This window comes from Actinia tenebrosa, unplaced genomic scaffold (genome assembly GCF_029948245.1).
Source record: "Actinia tenebrosa isolate PJP-AT-01 unplaced genomic scaffold, QUT_ActTen_1.0 PGA_scaffold16__25_contigs__length_10494907, whole genome shotgun sequence".
NCBI classification, from domain to species: domain Eukaryota; kingdom Metazoa; phylum Cnidaria; class Anthozoa; order Actiniaria; family Actiniidae; genus Actinia; species Actinia tenebrosa.
The window spans coordinates 9,961,429-9,980,325 of NW_028292576.1; the positions used below are offsets into that span (position 1 = coordinate 9,961,429).

General features: G+C 38.7%; 2 protein-coding genes and 1 long non-coding RNA gene across 3 annotated transcripts; 1 reads left to right on the top strand and 2 right to left on the bottom strand.

Moving 5' to 3' along the window:
* Nucleotides 1–4,659: 4,659 nt before the first annotated feature.
* On the bottom strand, nucleotides 4,660–11,829 carry LOC116308508 (uncharacterized). The gene is made up of 10 exons (XM_089031444.1): nucleotides 11,737–11,829; nucleotides 10,575–10,626; nucleotides 10,295–10,312; nucleotides 9,507–9,692; nucleotides 8,666–8,812; nucleotides 7,817–7,921; nucleotides 7,207–7,304; nucleotides 6,593–6,651; nucleotides 5,895–6,004; nucleotides 4,660–5,344 (listed from the first exon to the last, which is right to left on the bottom strand). The coding sequence occupies exons 2-10, from the start codon at nucleotides 10,624–10,626 to the stop codon at nucleotides 5,037–5,039; spliced, it is 1,083 nt and encodes a 360-aa protein (XP_088887570.1). The 5' UTR covers nucleotides 11,737–11,829; the 3' UTR covers nucleotides 4,660–5,036.
* LOC148910757 (uncharacterized) lies at nucleotides 5,263–17,364 on the top strand. Its single transcript, XR_016119999.1, has 4 exons — nucleotides 5,263–5,354; nucleotides 7,241–7,293; nucleotides 7,877–7,935; nucleotides 17,208–17,364. It is a non-coding gene; the product is annotated as an uncharacterized LOC148910757 (long non-coding RNA).
* Nucleotides 12,975–17,892, bottom strand: LOC116308484 (uncharacterized). Its single transcript, XM_089031445.1, has 6 exons — nucleotides 17,766–17,892; nucleotides 16,725–16,831; nucleotides 15,977–16,015; nucleotides 15,429–15,656; nucleotides 14,392–14,544; nucleotides 12,975–14,086 (listed from the first exon to the last, which is right to left on the bottom strand). The coding sequence occupies exons 2-6, from the start codon at nucleotides 16,789–16,791 to the stop codon at nucleotides 13,509–13,511; spliced, it is 1,065 nt and encodes a 354-aa protein (XP_088887571.1). The 5' UTR covers nucleotides 16,792–16,831; nucleotides 17,766–17,892; the 3' UTR covers nucleotides 12,975–13,508.
* Nucleotides 17,893–18,897: the final 1,005 nt, after the last annotated feature.

Here is an 18,897-nt window from a genome sequence, read left to right on the forward strand (position 1 = left end):
ACAGCTGAGTGGTTGTTTGCAAGAGTCCTGCGACAAAATAAATTACCAGAATTTATAGACTGTAAAACTACACGGCACATGCACAGGGCACCCTCTCAAACCTTGCTTAATGTGGACCTAGTGTTAACTTACATGACATTGTGAAACTACGTGACATTGTGAACTCACGTGACATTGTGAACTTACGTGCCATTGTAAACTTACGTGCCATTGCAAAATTACGCGACTTTGTGAACTTACCTGACATTGTAAATTTACGTGCCATTGTAAAGTTACGTGACATTGTGAACTTACGTGACATTGTAAACTTACGTGCCATTGTAAAATTACGTGACTTTGAACTAACCTGACATTGTAAATTTACTTGACATTGTAAACTTACGTGACATTGTGGACTTACGTGAAACTGTGAACTTACGTGACATTGCGGACTTACGTGACATTGTGGACTTACGTGACATTGTGAACTTCTACTGAAGTAAAGCAAGGATAACATCTGTAAATCATCTTGATCTAGCAAAGCAAGAATATGTAATGCATTATTTAATTTAACTATATACGTCTGGTCCATGCTCATAGATGGAGATACTGCGCCCCAAAATCAAACCCTATACCCCAGAAGGGAGTGCACTACCGCTACACCATCCTTGATTAAACTAACAATGACTTACATTATCACAAATATGACATTTCATTTCGTCAAAGGGTCCACTTTCTGCAGGGCCAGGAGGACTTTTCTTGAGTACGACAGACACCAAAAAATGTTGACCTACGAGCATAGAGTGGAGTTTCGAGTTTAAGTAAAATACAGCTCTTTTCAAGAAAGTTTGGTAGAGGTTTTGTCGCCATTGCATATCATGTTGTATAAGCAAGCTTGAAATGATTGGATCATACGCCGTGAATAATATAGACAAATTTTGGGAAAATTCCATATTGTTGTGATTACATTCACATTGACCATAGTACATATTTTTTGAAATAGCTATATCTTTAACTGTTTGTTTAGTCTTTGTTTCACACTCTTTTTTAGCGTTCACTACTTATATATAATATAACATCTATAGCTAAGAGTGTTCTTATAATGAAAAATCACATAAAATACTTACATTCAAGCGCTTCTGGTAGGGCAGCGTGCACTGAATTGTTGTGGTGCGATGATTCGGTTTCGTTGACATGTGTAGTGTTGGAAGTTGGAGTTGTTGAATTGTGGTGCGATGAAACTTCGGTTGTGTTGGCATGTGTAGTGTTGGATGAAGGAGGTGGAGAGTTGTATGGGATTGGAGCGGGGTCTGCCTTTATCAAACCTGTTAAAACACAAGAACAATTAGACACTTTTATATTAGCCACTTTTATAGTAACTCCTGGTTATTGGTTATCTCCTAATGACATGATAAATGAATCAAGTAATACCTTGTAATAGATTTACACGAATTAAGTTTCACCTTCATGAAAACACGTGATTCATGACAGCTATGTGAAAATAGAATCGTAAAATATATGTAAAATAGAATCGTAAAATATATGTAAGATAGAATCGTAAAATATATGTAAAATAGAATCGACCAATCAGAGACCTGTTTTAATGAAAGGTATCAAACATGTCAAATAGAATCGACCAATCAGAGAAAATCAATCACCCGAAATATGGCGACCAATTTCTGACTAACGTCTTGTTCACGTGGAAACATTAAAGCGTTTTCACTTGTATGAGAGGCTAGTCAGTCGCTAGTCAGTGCAGAACAATATAGTTTTCCAATTATTCGCCATATTTCGATTCGACAGGAAAAATTGAATTTATTTTTCTGAGAAAACTTTAATAATTTTTAAAAACTACAGTTTCGTCCATAAAAACATTAGATACCAAATGCGGTTCACTTACAATATTGACTCATGATTGCAAACAGTACCAGCACCAAGAACTGATGGCGTACAGCGTCCATGTTACTCTAATGCTGAACACCTGAGTAGAATAAATTAACCCGATATAAGATTCGGCGACTACAGACTAAGGGTGCTTACCATTTACCTGGAAAAACCGGAATTTCCGATCGGAAAACAAATGGTATGTGTTATTCCGATCGGAAAGTTCAGGAAAACTCGGTCTTCCGATTGAGGTAATCAATTTTCCCGCTGTTTTTGGTTCTTCCTGTAGACGCGTGCACCACTAGATTTGTCCGAAGTCAAAGTTTCCCGCTCTTTTCTTACCATTAGCGAATAAATTTCCAACCGGCGGATTGATTGGTTTAAATGGTAAGCACTTTACATGTTGTTTTTATCGGTCTTAAAAATAGCAAAAAAGACATTCGTTGTCAACGTGCACCACGTAAAACACTTCGACTGCATACCCTAGCAGTTCCGGCCAGAAAATAAACTGCTAAGAGCATGCGCGAAAAGATTCGACGAAGTCCGTTCTCAAATTGGGTATTTTAATCAGTATCAACACCTTTTTCAAGCCAACAGCACAGAAATCACTGAATTGTTTTTACGGCATTTTTTATCTTCTTATCAGCACTGGCCGCCATACATATCGATGACAGTTGCTATATATTACGCCGCCCCCAGTGTTGTGGCCGAGAGTTCAATTTTCAAACTAAGGTCGTAGAAATTTTTTTACTGATTTACTGTGTAAAAAATACTTTTACGAGGGGGAAAATTGTTCTTAAAGTAAAAAGTGGTAGGTTTAAAACCGGACCAACCGTACTGGTAGCTACGGCCCTTCACACCCAACGATATTTCTGAGACGGCCGTTTGTTGGTTCTCTACTGCTGTGCTTCGAGGGCTTTTCTATGCAAGTTCTATGGTTTTAAGTCCCTCCTTCGCAAAAACTCGTAACCGATGCTAATATTCCAATTCGATCTGTGAGTCAGAAGTTGTAAACATTAACTTCTAAATCCCAATTCAATCGTGGAACAAGGGTCACAGTCTTTTTAGCCACTGGCTATCAAGTTCTACCCTCGTAAGATAAGGACGATTTTTTACCATCTAAAAACAATCACAAGGGATACCTTTTCGACTCTGTTCTAACTTACCTTTTTACCAGTTGTCCTGCCAGCCAAGGATAGGATTTGATTGAAATGATGGGAAATTTCTATAACATGGACACCTGAAGATCTTTCACCTCTTGTCTAGTCATGACCCATTTACTCATAGCGCTTGATCTCATCGCGAGTTTCGTAATATTCTACCAGAAAAACTTCCTTTTTTTGTTGCCTTAAGGTGTGAAATACATGCATGTAGATCAGAGAAACTTATTGCGGCGAATAAAATGACTTTGGTACGAGATATTGTCAAAATATACAACGGTGCAATCGTTAAGGTGCGTTGGTCCAGAAGTAAAAAGTAACACACGGAACACAAAGCCAGGAAAAAATTAATGTTTTCGAGCACAAAAAAAAAAAAAAAAATGTTTTTTTCTGCTTACATAATTCTTTCAAAACTACCTTCAATTTTATCTATAACAAGCTGAGTACAGTCGAAATAACCTACGGGCTGAGTCAAATTTCAACGCGAGTGCCCGGCTAACTCACTGATCGAATGGTACCCTTCACAGTTCCCTGCGCCATCTTAAAAGGTAGCCGTGACTTTGCATCGAAGCGAGACGAAGAGTGAGCTTGCAATGATAGAGACATGTGAATAATTGTCGAAGATGTTAAAAAAGGTCTCTATCATTGCGAGCTCACCGTTCGTTCCGCTTCGATGCAAAGTCACGGCTACCTTTCAAGATGGCGCAGGAAATTGTGAAAAGGACTATTGGAATTTCAGTTACTTTGTTGCGTTTTACGGAGAGAAAATAAGCAAAGAACCCGGAGAAAAACCCTCGAATCAAGGGAGAGACCTAACAAACTCTACTCGAGTGTGATGCTGAGTCCAGGAATCAAACCCAATTTAGACTCAGGAGAAAAACCCTCGAATCAAGGGAGAGACCTAACAAACTCTACTCGAGTGTGATGCTGAGTCCAGGAATCAAACCCAATTTAGACTCAGGAGAAAAACCCTCGAATCAAGGGAGAGACCTAACAAACTCTACTCGAGTGTGATGCTGAGTCCAGGAATCAAACCCAATTTAGACCCAGGAGAAAAACCCTCGAATCAAGGGAGAGACCCAACAAACTCTACTCACGTGTGATGCTGAGTTCAGGAATCAAACCCAAGACCTAAGAGGTGAGAGGCGAGTGCATTATCACTACACACGGCAACAATAGGAATTATTTCAGTAGCTTTCAGTGGGTGGTGCTTGCATGGAGTATATTTAACAATCAATGGTCCAAGATTTACGAATGATAAACGATATCAATCTCTGCTTCACCACCTAGAGCAAAGGAACGAATCAACTCCACTCCACCCCCTGTTAGACCTAATATTAACGAAATACCAAGCTACTGATAACTACAAACAAGAAAATATTTTTAAACTTCCAATTTATAATAACAGTATATTCAAGGATACAATATTATGTTCTAATATTGGTTAATCTATTAGTAAATTTTCGTCGTCATTTTTTGAATTTATTTTTGTGTTAATAGAATTATCAATATACTAGCTTGAAACTGAATGACGTGATAGGATTCCATTAGCTAATTTGAAAATACTTATCGATACTAAAATTGTCATTCGCCACAAAAGCGTTCAGTTTTGTTGTTTAGTGAAGCCATACTGACGTTTGTAATCGAAATGTCGTATTTATTTTTTAAATGGTTTAACATAATACAATTTCTGTAGAGATCAAGTTATTATGGCTTTTTCTCGTTTATAACCAGTTTAATACTTTCAAAATTTCTATGTTAGCAATACCCCGAAACAACCTTTGAGCTGATCTAAGTCAGGGCATGGCTAACCCTGCAACAGCCTCTTGTTTGAACTAACTCAGGGGACGGCTCACAGATCAAATTGGAATTTAGCTAGCGGTTAGGTTTTGCGGAGAGAGGAAAAAACTAGTTATAAAGTTTATAACTAAAGTTTGTCCAGAGCATGTTTTAAATTTTAATTCCACAGACTAAGAAATAATCCATGGATTTGACTGAAACAATCCGTGTTGTTTAAGAATCTTCCCCGTCTTCAAGAGCATAGTCATAAAGTGGAGCGCCCTTTTGCTTAGTGACTTGATCTTTAACAGGTGTAATTTTGGATCGACAGCAAACAGGATTGCAAGCAGGAGCACAAGTCGATGGGCACAGTCCAGGACAACTAGCTGTTGATGTGATAACTGGTGAAGACACTTGAGTCGTACACGGGTACGATATCGGTGGAGAACAGACGGGGGCAGCGGGACAGGCCGTTGCCATGGTACACCCTGGCATAGACATGGCGAGGAGAGGAGTTTGAGGGCATGTCGTGTCTCGACAAACTGACGAAAGGTAAAATGAACATCGTTAGATTAAATTTTATGGTACAGTCATAACACTATTAAGTGGAATCCTCATTAAGCGGACACCCTTCATTAAACGGCCAGCTAGTTTCACGGTCCCGAAATTTTCTTCTAACGTTAACTGTAAAATTAAACGAACCGGCTTTATTCAACGGTGACCTCCTATTAACGGACACCAGGCAAGATCCCTAAGGTGTCCGCTTAATGCCAGGTTCTCCGTAGAGTAAGTTAAATTTTCAAAGCGTTTAATAGGATTCCATGATCTCGACCACAGGCAGCCCAAGCAATATTCTTGTGAACATGGTTAAAAAGGCTTTGCATCATCACGTGATGGCAGCCATGACAGGAGGCTTAACAATAGTCTTTTCTGAATTCTTTCTCATTTAAATCAGACTAGAGATTCAATTGTTTCTGCCTCCTGTCATGGCTGCCATCACATGATAGTACAAAGCCTCTATTGTAGTGAATGTATGGGCATAAAAGTAGTCTCTGAATTGTTTATTTACTGCGCATGCTCAAAACCACTGACCTGCGGCGACGATGGCGTCCTTGGTTAGTTTGCTGATAAGCTGTTTCAAATGCTTGCCTCTGCAGCCAAACTTGAGGAGAATGATTGCAAATGTCTGATTTTTTGTAGTTCTTCAATAAAATGAAAAAGATTGTTATATGTTTATCAAATTACTTATCTGCGAGTTACCTCATCGACGCCCTGTTGGTTAGTGGTATTTCTATAGAGATTTATGAATAGTATTCCTTATTACCACCAACAAGGCGCCATGTCTTTGTTAAGCAAGTTTGCAAGTCACCTTATTTTCGCCATGTTAGTGGTAATTGGCAATAGAGGTTTTGCAGCATCAGCTTGGGCTGCCTGTGGTTAGATGGCAGAATTATGTTATTTCTTGCGTAAAACGATTTTATTTTTCTTGCTATCTAACATGGCTGCCGTCACGTGATGCTGCAAAACCTCTATAAGTTTCTCAATAGCCTCCTTTGTTTATACCACCAACATGGCCGCCATGTCTTTGTCTTTTCATCTTCTGGACAATAAGTTTTTCCCATTAAAAAGCGTTAATCGTTCGCGGTCGGCAGGCACCCAGCAGGCACTCGGTCCGTGGTGAATTTGATTGGCGTTGGCCAAAACACCAAACGGCTCCAAAAGTCTGGAGTCGGTTAGTTCGCAGGAATATGAAACAAGTTGTAATGTGAAAGTAGAGTAGATTTACTTACGTGGTTTTCATAAAGTGAGCGCTGTGAAAACATGGATAGCACTTGTAAATTGTCTTGATCTACGAAAATGAATAAATAAAGATAAATAAATAAACAAATGAATGATAATGACGATGACGCTCGGATGATGATGATGATGGAGATGATAATAGACAATGCCGGCAAAAAACGTCATTGGCATAGCGAGGTTATTTTCCCATCACATTCACAGGAATCCCGCATGCATTAATTTAATTTTGGTGCCGAGAGCATACTGAGGGGGGGGGGGGGGGGGACGTGGTGCGTGCCCCCACCCTTCAACTAGTGAAACCAGTAGATCTCCATGGTCGAATATGAATTTAGGAGTTTATCCAGTTTTTTTCAGCGATGCGACAGAGATACGCTATAAAACTTTATTTCGCCAAAAAGAGAGCAAAAACTATAACTCTTTAAAGAGCATCTCATGCATCAAATTTGGCTGCCACAGATTTGTTAGCAAGATCGAGATCCTGTTTCATGTTTAGATCATGGTAGATCATGCTTCTCCTCAACCAGTCAGCCAGCACGCATGCGGATATGACACAAATATTAATGAGACATAACACCCTTTTATATATCATCTCTATGTAACGTACCGTTTTACAAATGTTGCATTTCATCTTATTGTAGGTTGGAGATCCAGGTTTGCCTGGTGGGGTTTTGCGTAACTTCATCTTGATCATGTAATTAAAACCTGTAATTTTATCAATCAGCTAGCTCAGAATTAATGAATCAAAGGTTCCCTTCCTCTGCCTCTCTACCTCTTTCCCTCCCTTCCTCCCTTCCTTGCTTGCTTTTTTCCTTACTTGGTTGCCTTGTTTGTTGCTTGCTTGCTTGCTTGATCCCTCCCTCCCTCCCTCCCTCCCTCCCTCCCTCCCTCCCTCCTTCCATCCATTCCTCCATCCATCCATCCATCCATCCATTCATCCATCCATGCATACATCCATCCATCCATCCATCCATCCATCCATCCATTCATCCATTCATCCATCCATCCATCCATCCATCCATTCATCCATCCTTCCATCCATCCATCCATCCATCCATTCATTCATCCATCCATCCATCCATCCATCCTTCCATTCATCCATCCTTCCATCCATCCATCCATCCATCCATCCATCCATCCATCCATCCATCCATCCATCCCTGTTCCCTTCTTCCCTTAACACTTAATGATAAATAATTATTATTAATAAAACTTACACATTAAGTTTTCCGGAGATGTTTTGGCGGGCTTCTTACTGACTACTTTCTTTCCCTTAGTGTTCGGCTTGGTCGGTTTGGTCGTTACAGCAGGTTTGGGCGTTGCTGCATAAAACAAGGTAACATGTAATTAAATGAATAATAATGATGACGTTATAGCGGCCATCTTGGATGACTTGGAAGATTTGGTCTCGGATTCTTTTGTTATGTCATCCAACATGGCGGATAAACCTTTCTTTTTAGTAACAAGGAACGTAGAATAATAAAGCAAATTTTCATAAAGTCATTTGTAATTTTTAAAGGTGCAATAGATTATTCGTTGACAGTGACGTTATAGCGGCCAAGTTGGGGGTATGTAACAGAAAACCACCAACATGACCGACTCTTCTTCATTGTCTTCTGTCTCTCCTATTAGGAATTACTGCAATCCATCAATAGTAACATCATTACATATCGCCGCCATGTTGGTGGTATGTAGCAAATGACCACCAACTTGGCTGCCATGTCCATATCTTTTAGATTCTCCGTAAAAAATGATTGCAATTCATGAGTAGTAATATCATTACACATCGGTCGCCATGTTGGCGGTATTTAGCATAAGAACTCCAACATGGCTGTCATGTTTCTTTCTTTTGACTTTCCGTAAAAATGATTGCATTTCACAAGTATTAACATCATTACGAATCGGTCGCCATATTGGCGGTTTGCAGCAAAAGACCTCCAAAATGGCCGACTCGTCTTCATCAGGTCCTCTTACTCTCTTCAAAAGGAATAACTGTAATCGTGTAAACCGTCATACTAAGATCCTTGACAACAATAGTTTATAGAAGGCCGTTCGTTCTAACTTACTAATAGGTTCAACCCTGTAGACAAACACGGTATTTCCATTTCCAACACAGTCAGCCTTTGATTTACAAGGTGTAGCATTCCAAGTGTTGCAATCTTTTAATGGGGCTGTGCCTTCCTTCGCGTACAGGTTACCAGTTCTACATTCACCTGAACAAACACAGATGCATAAATTCACGTTCATTATCTTGACCACCCACAACTCGTACGCCAGCCTTGACGCGGTTTTATCGAATGAATTGCATAGGAATCCGTGGCGGTGGGGCCCTGTGCACCTCTTGGGTTCGATTCCTGGACTAGCATCACGTCTGAGTAGAATTATTAGTTCTCTATCTTGATTCAAGGGTTTTTCTCTGGGTTCTACGGATTTCTATCACTCGGAAACCCAGGGGTGAATTTCAGTTACACGCTCCCAAGTTCCCGAGGATGACGGTTTTCCTCTCCCCGCAAAACCCAGCACGCTAAATTTGAGTGAGCACTGCCCTAACTTAGATCAACTCAGAGGTTGTTTCAGGGTTCAATCTGTGAGTTAGCTGTGCCCTGACTTAGATCAGCCCAGAAGTTGTTACAGGGCTTGATCTGTGAGTTAGCCATGCCCTGACTTAGATCAGCCCAGAGGTTGTTTCAGGGCTTGATCTGTGAGTTAGCCATGCCCTGACTTAGATCAGCCCAGAGGTTGTTTCAGGGCTTGATCTGTGAGTTAGCCATGCCCTGACTTGGACCAGCCCAGAGGTTGTTTCAGGGTTCAATCTGTGAGTTAGCTGTGCCCTTACTTAGATCAGCCCAGAGGTTGTTTCAGGGTTTGTTAAAATTAAGTTTCTTAAAATTCATTTGAGGCCCTTACCCACATTCCTGATTCCAACTACGTTAGATTTGCCTCTTTTTGCTACACACTGACAAACCACAGACTTGAGGTGATCGTTCCATTGTCGATAGTTTACTTTTTTGGTGAAGATTAAGTTTGGCATGGAAGCTTTAGGATTCGCAGACTTAAAGCAGTTAAGTCGAATCAGTTTTACACCGGGACAAGCTAGAAGCAAAGAGAAAAGAACCTTGGTGAATTGTTAGGCATTGATTGTGGCTGCTATATGCATGTTTATGTATTTTACAGGTAGCTTAAAACTTAAACGCGCATTATCTAGGATTTCTTTTTTCTTTTCGAATTGTTCTGTTAGCTCATCTTCTAGAATAACATGTTTTTTTAATTATTTTTATTGGTTAATAAATTAAGGACCATACTTCCAGACATCGAGTGCTGAACCGTCGTATGGCAGCGCGAAGCATTTACGGCTACGCCGAGGATTTCGACCCCGACACCGCTATCCTAAGATTTACAGACTGATCAGGAAGCTCGGCCGAAGCCTAAGGGAGAGGTTAGTCGGCCCCTAGACCGTAATTAATTAACCCCTTCCTATGACCAGCATACTCAAAATTTTGACTGTGATGTTGATGGCTTTGAGCACATTCGTACTACTTTCCATGTGGGACGCATTTTGAAAAAGTAGCCGTGACGCAACTCTTATCCTTTGAAAGGATGACTTTGAAAAGACGCATTTTTCACAATCCTGCGCGTTGAAAGCATAAAGTATAAAATCACATATCAACGTGAGCATGCGCATGAATCATAGTTACCTATTGGCTTATTCTGACCTATGGAAAAATGAAAAATATTGTATTTAGTAAACTATTATCGTATTTTCGAGTTAAGGACGTATGCAATTAATATGTAGGACAGTACTTTAAGGGACTCGGCAACAAGAGTGTTACATTCATTCTTCTCACGTGTCAAGTCACGTGTCTGATCACGTGACCATATTTAAGTTACAATAATCAATGCTCGCAAATTTATTCTTCTCACGTGTCAATTCACGTGTTTAGTCACGTGACCAAATTATATGCTATTAAAACTTACCATAGGCATATGTTGCCATGGCTACCAATAGCCAAACAACGAGAGTAACCATCTGTAATGCGAATGAAGTTTAAAACTGTTAGAGTTCGTTTGCGGGGACATGATCAAAACCATAGCCCGGCTCGCTGCCACACAGCAAGCATGCATGGTATGGTTCGTTTATGGTAACGGCAACCCAACGGCTGAACTCGAGCTCGCCTAATAATATTTCTGTGTTGCAATAGATGGGTCTTTAGGATAGCGGGAATGAACTCGGATGACTATGGAATGACATAGTCGTGGAACGGACTTGAAGAGCACATTTTGATTGGATGAACAGTGATTTATCACGTTTTGATTGGTTCATACTTTGAACCAATTAAAGCCAGCGAAGTCACTTTTTATCCAATCAAAATTCTCGGACACGGTCCCTCCACTGAGTCATATGAAATATGCCATTTTTGAATTCATACGATACCACTGTTTAAAGTAAAGAATAATATAATAAATAAACAAGATAAACACGTTGAACTTCCACAAACCTCCATTGGAACACATAAATGTTGTATGCGAAATCGAGGCTATGAGTAATCGAGAACTTGAAAAAACTCGAGTATTTGCTATATTTTGTCTCATAAAAAAATGTTTAGAAAGAATGGTGATTTTGGTTTTAGATTCCTGTGACACATATTTCCTCTTTTCCCTCATGGCTGAATGAACAATATCAAACAGCAAAACAAACTCGATTATATTCAACTTAGATTACTAAATAACTATCTAACAATATCGTCACCTAACGAGCGATTATAATATAATTAAATAGGTTTGATAGTAAAGTAAAACACTATAAGGGTCAAAATACCATTGCAAACATTAGGTACTTAACCTCTTTAAGAATTAACATCTAATATTAGACGGCACACCATTATATCAGTGAAAAAGTTAACTGACAAAATTGTACAAATTAGCGCAAAGTTTTGTAGGTCTACGCTCTACAGAGGTCTACTGAACTTACTAATTTGTACGAATTTGTGCAATTCCTTACGAAGTTTATATACGAATATATATTGCATTTACATCATGGAAACATTATACAAAGACTGAAAAACTACTTGTATATTATCATAGTTTGAGATAGAGGATTCTATAGTGGTAATATAAGAGTTTGTAAAAGTTAAAATACCTTTTTCTGTGCTTAGTAGTTCAAAAAAAACCAAAGCCAAATCAACGAATTTTCTTGGCCGTGTTTTTGATGCTGTAATACTGACAGGTGATCCCTCGCTTACTCACGTAGTTAGTATTGTAAATAAACCAATCAGATTGTAGCTTGTTCCGATGTTTATAGCAAAACAAGGCGGGTTGTTTATACAAGACAAAAACAACCCTCAGTACACAGGTAGCCCAAACAGGGTTTCTGTGTATGGTTTATCCTCTACTTTCACATCCCCATAATCCTTTGCGTCTTTGGGGGGTAACCAGAAGGTAAAGACCCACTTATTTTGCTGAAGGCTGATCAGACAATGTTGAAAATACCTTGTTTGGTATCCAAAAATAAAATGAAGAAATAAAAAACGGAAAAAGATAGAAGCTTGAAGACGCTTGAGGTAAATTTTAAACATTTGTTCGTAAGTCAATATATTTTCTGTAAGACCAAAACTCTTGATGATCTGTGCACGCAAAAATAACTTGGAATAAACTGATAATCATTATTGTACAGATAAAAGCAGGTATAGTATAAATTCAATTAAGAAACCTTTCAATTTGGGACAGTTTTTTGATTGGTTACCCCCCCAAAACGCAAGGCATTATGGGGATGTGAAAGTCGAGAATAGAGGCTTTGTATCATCATGTGATGGCAGCCATGACAGAAGGCAGGAAAATTGAATCTGGTCTAAACTAACTTACATGAGAAAGAGTTCAGTTAAAAAAAATTTCCAGGCGAAAGAGACTATTGTTGTGCCTCATGTCATTGGCTGCCATCACGTGACGGTGCAAACTCTCTATATGAGAGTTAGGATAAAGATACGGAACAATATGTTTTATTGAACAATTTGCTGTAAAACTTGTTGCTGTAGTTGTTTGTACCTTGGCAATAAGCGCATGTGACGAGTGTCTTAGATCTCTCCCGTGATGCGAGGCGGGTTTATCTCCGAGTTCACCGGTTTTCCTTTCTCAGCAAAACCAATGCAGCCAAAGTTAAATTACAACTCGTGCCTTGACTTAGATCAGCCCAGAGGTTGTTTCAGGGTTTGATCTGTGAGTTAGCCATGCCCTGACTTTAATCAGACCAGAGGTTGATTCAGGGTTCTATCTGTGAGTTAGCCATACCCTGACTTAGATCAGCCCAGAGGTTGATTCAGGAAATCGATAAAAAGCGAAGAAATGGCAGGTTATGAAATATTACCAAAATCATTACCATAGTTACCATTATTATTTTTATTAAGAATTTTCAGCAGCGATCTTCAAAGAGAGAGTCATTCAAAAACTTACATCGAAAACCACTTATTATTATTCTTACACAAGTTAATCATTATTTACGCATAGGCCTTTTCAGAGATAGCGAACATGGTGCATTGTGGTCTAGCTTGAGTACAAACATTTTCCAACTATGGTATATGGACCTTATCATTCCTTAGCAAGACGTTTTCATAATGGCGTTATTTGACTACAACTACCAGAGTCCCTTGCACACTTTTTTGTTCAGTTAATTACCACCAATTTTCTTAATATTCTCAATGAATTATGAATAAGTGATAGGACTCAAATAGCGCCATCATGCAAACGTTTTATTGGCTTTAAAATAAAAATATTTGTTTAATCACGCTTTACATAATCCTGAATTTCGCTTGAATGCGAGGCAACGTGGAGGAAATCTATTGTTCCAGTTAACATGGCAGCCACGTGCTAAAGGTCCATTCATTATTTATACCCAAGCTAGACCACAATGCATTATGTTTAAAAACCTTGGGCCTCGTTTAGATTAGCCAAAACCGCTCGTTTATGGTGACTCTTGGCTTTGGTCTTCCTGGTAAGTTTAGAGCGGCAACATGCAATAGTACAAGCAGGATAGCATGTAGTAGGGCAAGAAAACACAGGACATGTTGGGTATGTGATGGATTGGGGTACTTGGTAAGATGGCATCTGGTATGGTATTGGTACATAAGGTATGCTAGATCCCGAAGGAAAATGGAAGGGGAAACTTTTTGCTGGTTTTGCTGTCGTTGCCGAGGGTCTCGAAGAAGGTTTAGTTTGGCTCCCTGTGCTTTTTGCAGTACTTGTACCAGATCCCGAAGGAGAAGGGGGCGGGAAGCTTTTTGCTGGTTTTGCTGTGGTTGTCGAGGGTTTCGAAGAAGGTTTAGTTGGGCTCCCTGTGCTCTTGGGAGTACTGGTGGCAGCTCCCGAAGGAGTGTGGAACGGGACATTTTTTGTTGGTTTTGCTATTTTCTTGGTTGTCAAAGGTTTCGAGGAAGGTTGAGTTGGGCTTCCTGTGCTTTTCGCAGTGCTTGTTGCAGAACTCGTTGGTAGTGGTTTATCTTTGAAAAAAGAAATTTCTTTTTCAAAAAAGTTATTATTGTCGTCGTTGCACGTAGTATCTTATGAATCGATTAATGAATAACTCCCTCAGAGTCTTTTCTGAGATGTCCAAATTTTTAGTGAGAAATTCATGTCGGTACAAAAAATCCTCATGCGATATAAGTGAATCTAAAATGATAAGGTTCTTGTGGATTTGGCGGGGAAATTTTGGCGCCAAAACGCGCGCGCTCGCCGGCCCTTTCCAGCTTTAGACACTGGGATGTATAGAAACAATAAATCGATTCCATATTGAAATATTTTGTACCTTTGACTTTATACACAAAGTTAGTGTTGTCTTCACCAATGCAGTCCAGTCCTTTCTTACATGGCTTTCCTTTCCATGTTATGCAGTGAGTAGAAGGTCCGTTTCGGTTAAAATTCTGAAATGTGATTATGTTTCTTCCTGACCAGCATTCACCTTTATGAATAATAGACCGTTCATGAATAGAGATGTTCACCTTGGGCGTAATGTTTTTTACCTTTTTAAACCACGTGTCATTCTCTTGAGGATGAGGCCCCGTCCACACTATGCCGGATAAATTTAAATCCGAATTTTTATTTATTTGGTTAGGCCTACCGTCCACACTAGTCCGGGCAGATCCGGAACAATTCTTCACCGAAAACGAATTTTTTCGAATACGGTCTCCAGAGTGGAACAATTTGAAAACGCCGGCTAGCCGTATTAGTGTGGACGGAGAACATTTCGTATCCGGAAATTTTCGAATACGATGACGTCATGATTGTCATGGAAACATGGCGGGAAGGCTAAAAATTTACCGCGGGCTCAATTTCAGCTTAGTCGATGCACATGCTCAGATGTGCAATGAAGCGTTTTTTTGCCGCCTCTGATCGGACTGGTGTTGACGCGAAATATTTTATCCGTTTTCATGTGTGGACGGAAAACATTTTTTTCGGTTTCGGTGTGAAAGTTGCGGATTCAAATTTATTCGGCATAGTGTGGACGGGGCGTAAGGTTCTTTGTTTGAGTTGTATCCATATTCATATGTCTTCTCAGGCGCATACCGTTACTCTAGGGAATGACGTGGTTTCAAATCGAAAGAACATTACGACCAAGCTAAAAATAAGGAGAAAAAACAAGACAGGCCGGCTGCTATTTTACGTTGTCTGATTCGAGTCATTGCGAAGGTCTAACCATTTGCAGATATTTTTATAGCAAAGTCATGATCTTTTAATCAGATATTTTAACACCTTGTGTGTCTTAGAAATTAGCCGTTGCTATATAGTTTTTGTGAGGTGAGAGGCGAGTGTCCTACCGCTATACAACCAGGTATATATACATACCGTAGTGCTGCAGTCCAAACATGTTATACCCTTTGTACAACGCTTCTTGTGCACAAATACAGATCAGGTTAATCATGTAACTATCAGGGTCTGGTTCATTCACTTTTACTCCAGAGAAATACGGGCTTGTTTCATTAACGTTAGTGAAAAGCATCTTGGGCAGTGGACGTGGAACCTGCTGGTCGTCAGTAAAGCATCCCACTTTTTCCAGTTCCATTGCATCGCATTCTGTGGAAACAGATAAATCCATCATTTTTGTCATTGAACTGGGAGTGATTTCCCCTTTTTTCACTGCATACCCGCCGCGTGAGACTTAAAATGCCCTATTATGGTAAAGCATTGGCTGTTCGATGAACCACGTCTCATTCTCTTGAGAATAAGATTCTTTGTTTGTATATCCATTCGTATCCGTTAAACAAAGAAATTATACTCTAGGAAATGACACGTGGTCTGAAATGGGATAACCTTACCCCTGTTCCATTTCTTTGTGTCATTGGTAAATAATCAGTGGTTAATGAGTCTATATAATCACATGTATAATTACTCACCTACTGGTTCTCCTGCGTAACGTATGGCAGACGTTTGATCTAAAAAATAGAGATAGATAAACAACAATAGAAGTCTCACTGAATCCTAACGGTTACCATCCCATTATTAGAGACCCTTAGCATCGTGTTTACCGCTAACCGTTACCACTAGGGGTGAGGCCAAGAAACAGGCCCACAAACACGGAGAAACACTCTTCCAGCAACAACTTCGTTATGACGCCTTGCTTAATCTTGAAATTTTGATGGAAAACGCCTGACGTGGACCTGAAGTTTGAGGTTTGCAAGAATGTCATGCTGAAGGTCTCTAATATTATCATTATTAAATCCATTTTCATAATCACCAACCAACACGCAAGACTAACACGCCCTGTGCTTAGAAAAATATAGTAAGGATTTTTGTTTTTCCAAATGTATCCGGATATTTTTGAAAACGGGTTTTTTTCGTCGTACATTGGCCTTGGAAACGCAACTTTTTAAAAAAAGAGATACGTGTTGTGTGGATGGGCCAAAACGAATCAAAAACGCTTACAAAAATCCGTTTTCAAAAATATTTGGATACATGGGGACGTGGTCTTAGCCCGGTGGGTATATGAAAGGGAACAAATTTTTCTAAACAGTTGATTGGAGAACTTATAACCGTGGGTTTATATCCGGATGGGGGCTTGTAAACGGGAAATTAGTATCGTGAAAATGCGGGGAAAATATAAAATTTCTTATCTGTAACAGTTAAACATGCATTACAAATTACCCGTCAAAAATAGAAACAAAGATAAAACCACCAAGAAAACCAAACCATATCGCCAAGAACCATCCATTACTCGTTGAGTTGCGTTCGTTATTGTTGGTGAAAATATTCTGAGGAAGAAGGATTCTATAAAATGTCACAACCATTTACACAAAACCTTACAAAATCCATGTTAATGTTTATCAATTATTCTTATTACAGTAGAAAAATATAGCACTGGAAATACTTTATCGAGTCTTTATCAAGTAAATGATTGTTAAACTTGTGGGATTTTATTTGGCCCTTGAAACAAACTCGTATAATTAGTTAGTAACAGTCAAAGTAAAAAGAAAACTGTGTGTCTATACTACAATGTATTACGATGACTATTCTTTCACAGGCGAAGGAAAATCTCTTTGTCCAGTATGCGATTTATTTTTGTAGTTATGTAATATTCAACTGGATGGCTGATAATTTTAATTTATATGATTATTTTTATTGTTTCAGACAGAATTACATTCAGACGAACTAACGGTTACTTTTCAACGGGATCACGACAACACCCCGCTGTGTCCTAAGGCAAGAGATGTAATACTCCTATTAATATGTGATTAAAAATTAAAAATGGCTATGTTGCTGGGCTTCTTCATAGTTGAGAAAATAATCTTATCAACAGTAAAAATATATATCAGAAAAGGAAAAATCTTTGCTAATAAATGTATTTATTACATTACATTACAATTATTACGTTTATTAGTAAAGATTTTTTTCTTTTCTGATATAGAACCCTTGCATTGATTTCCTAGAGGAATTCTTCTGAGGGATAAAAAAATAGGCCGTCTTCTCTTATGCAAAAAAAGTCTATTGTTTTGTCCCCCAGAACCAAATTCCTCTCGTGACTCATTGCAAGGGATCTATATTAATTTGCTGGCCATAACATATTTTTCTCAACTGAGACCTTGCCCTGTGTAATGAGACTTAAAACTGGTGACCACGAATGAAAACTCTACGTTAGATCTTTCTTAATTTAGTATCAAAAATATGTTTTAAAACCATTATATATACCTTATTTGTTGAGCAAGTAAGTCTTGATCCAACTCTCGCCTTCCTCTAAGAGACTCGTGGCATTTTTCAGCGTCTGTAGCACAGAATTTACCCTTTTTTTTTCTATTCTTATAGTCAGACAAAATTGGAATGGGACTTACCATTTTTACGCCTGTCTAAATGAAGTGTCAACTCTTATTAATATTAAATGAATATTATCAAAATAATAGTTAATTAAGGTTAATCCTAACAAGACAAAAACAAGGCAATGATTTTAAATCTATAGTCATATAGAGTCATATACGCCAAAAGACATGTTATCAAACGTTGTATTCGTTTTTCTACTCATATATTTTTGTCCAAGCAGCTTAATGTTTAGCATCATGTTTAGAAAAAAATTTTTTTGACCTGTTAAGAGTTTAGGTGTTCGTACTCAGAGTTCGTTTGCGTCATGCCGGGCTCTTAGTAGAACCATTGATGGTCGATAAAAAACTCTCAGACAGCGCAAAGATAGAAACACTCAGATATATGTTTCATGGATTTACCGTGTATTACCGGTTTAGCTCAAGATTGATAGCTCTTCATTTAAAAACTATCATTATAATACGATTAGAAATTAAAATCGCAGTCAGCAAAGAACAAAACTTATCGTAATGGAGTCTGCAAAGACAAGACGAACAAACACATATACGAACATTCAACGCGGCTTTTCAAACTTTCAGTTTTAGTGATCTTTGATGGCCTTTTTATATACATTTTTTTCCATGGCGGACCGAGATCATGTTTCGTGCGAAATTTTGTTTGTTTAAGTTTTGAGGTGGCAGGTTGGTCACGTCCACAAGGTAAAGCCCCTAAACAACCACGTTTAAATCACGAAAAAAATTCTTTGTTTTTTTTCAGTTCTACCAGTTCTAGTTTTAATAATCTTCAATTTAAAAAAGCAATCTTTCTAAAACGAATTCCAATCAAATTAAAGTATTATATCTCAGGAAGTTCAAGATAAAAAAGCGTTTTAGTATTACTTCCGATCTGGCAAACTCTTATCGTCTCAGACTTACCGGTCGCTCGACAAATCACAGCGCGAGAAACTCTATAGTCAAATCTAAAATTATACTAAATACAGTCATCTTCGAACTTGTTGGATTTTTTTGGA

Excerpts from the sequence above, each read along its gene's own strand:
- LOC116308508 (XM_089031444.1), bottom strand. The coding sequence starts at position 10,626 with ATGGTTACTCTCGTTGTTTGGCTATTGGTAGCCATGGCAACATATGCC. Across the intron at positions 8,813-9,506 it reads AGTTGGAATCAGGAATGTGG|GTGAATGTAGAACTGGTAAC; the intron begins GTAAGGGCCTCA and ends GTGTTTGTTCAG. Across the intron at positions 7,922-8,665 it reads CTACAGGGTTGAACCTATTA|CAACGCCCAAACCTGCTGTA; the intron begins GTAAGTTAGAAC and ends TGTTTTATGCAG.
- LOC116308484 (XM_089031445.1), bottom strand. The coding sequence starts at position 16,791 with ATGGATGGTTCTTGGCGATATGGTTTGGTTTTCTTGGTGGTTTTATCT. Across the intron at positions 15,657-15,976 it reads TTACGCAGGAGAACCAGTAG|AATGCGATGCAATGGAACTG; the intron begins GTGAGTAATTAT and ends CTGTTTCCACAG. Across the intron at positions 14,545-15,428 it reads GTTTGGACTGCAGCACTACG|GTGAATGCTGGTCAGGAAGA; the intron begins GTATGTATATAT and ends TTATTCATAAAG.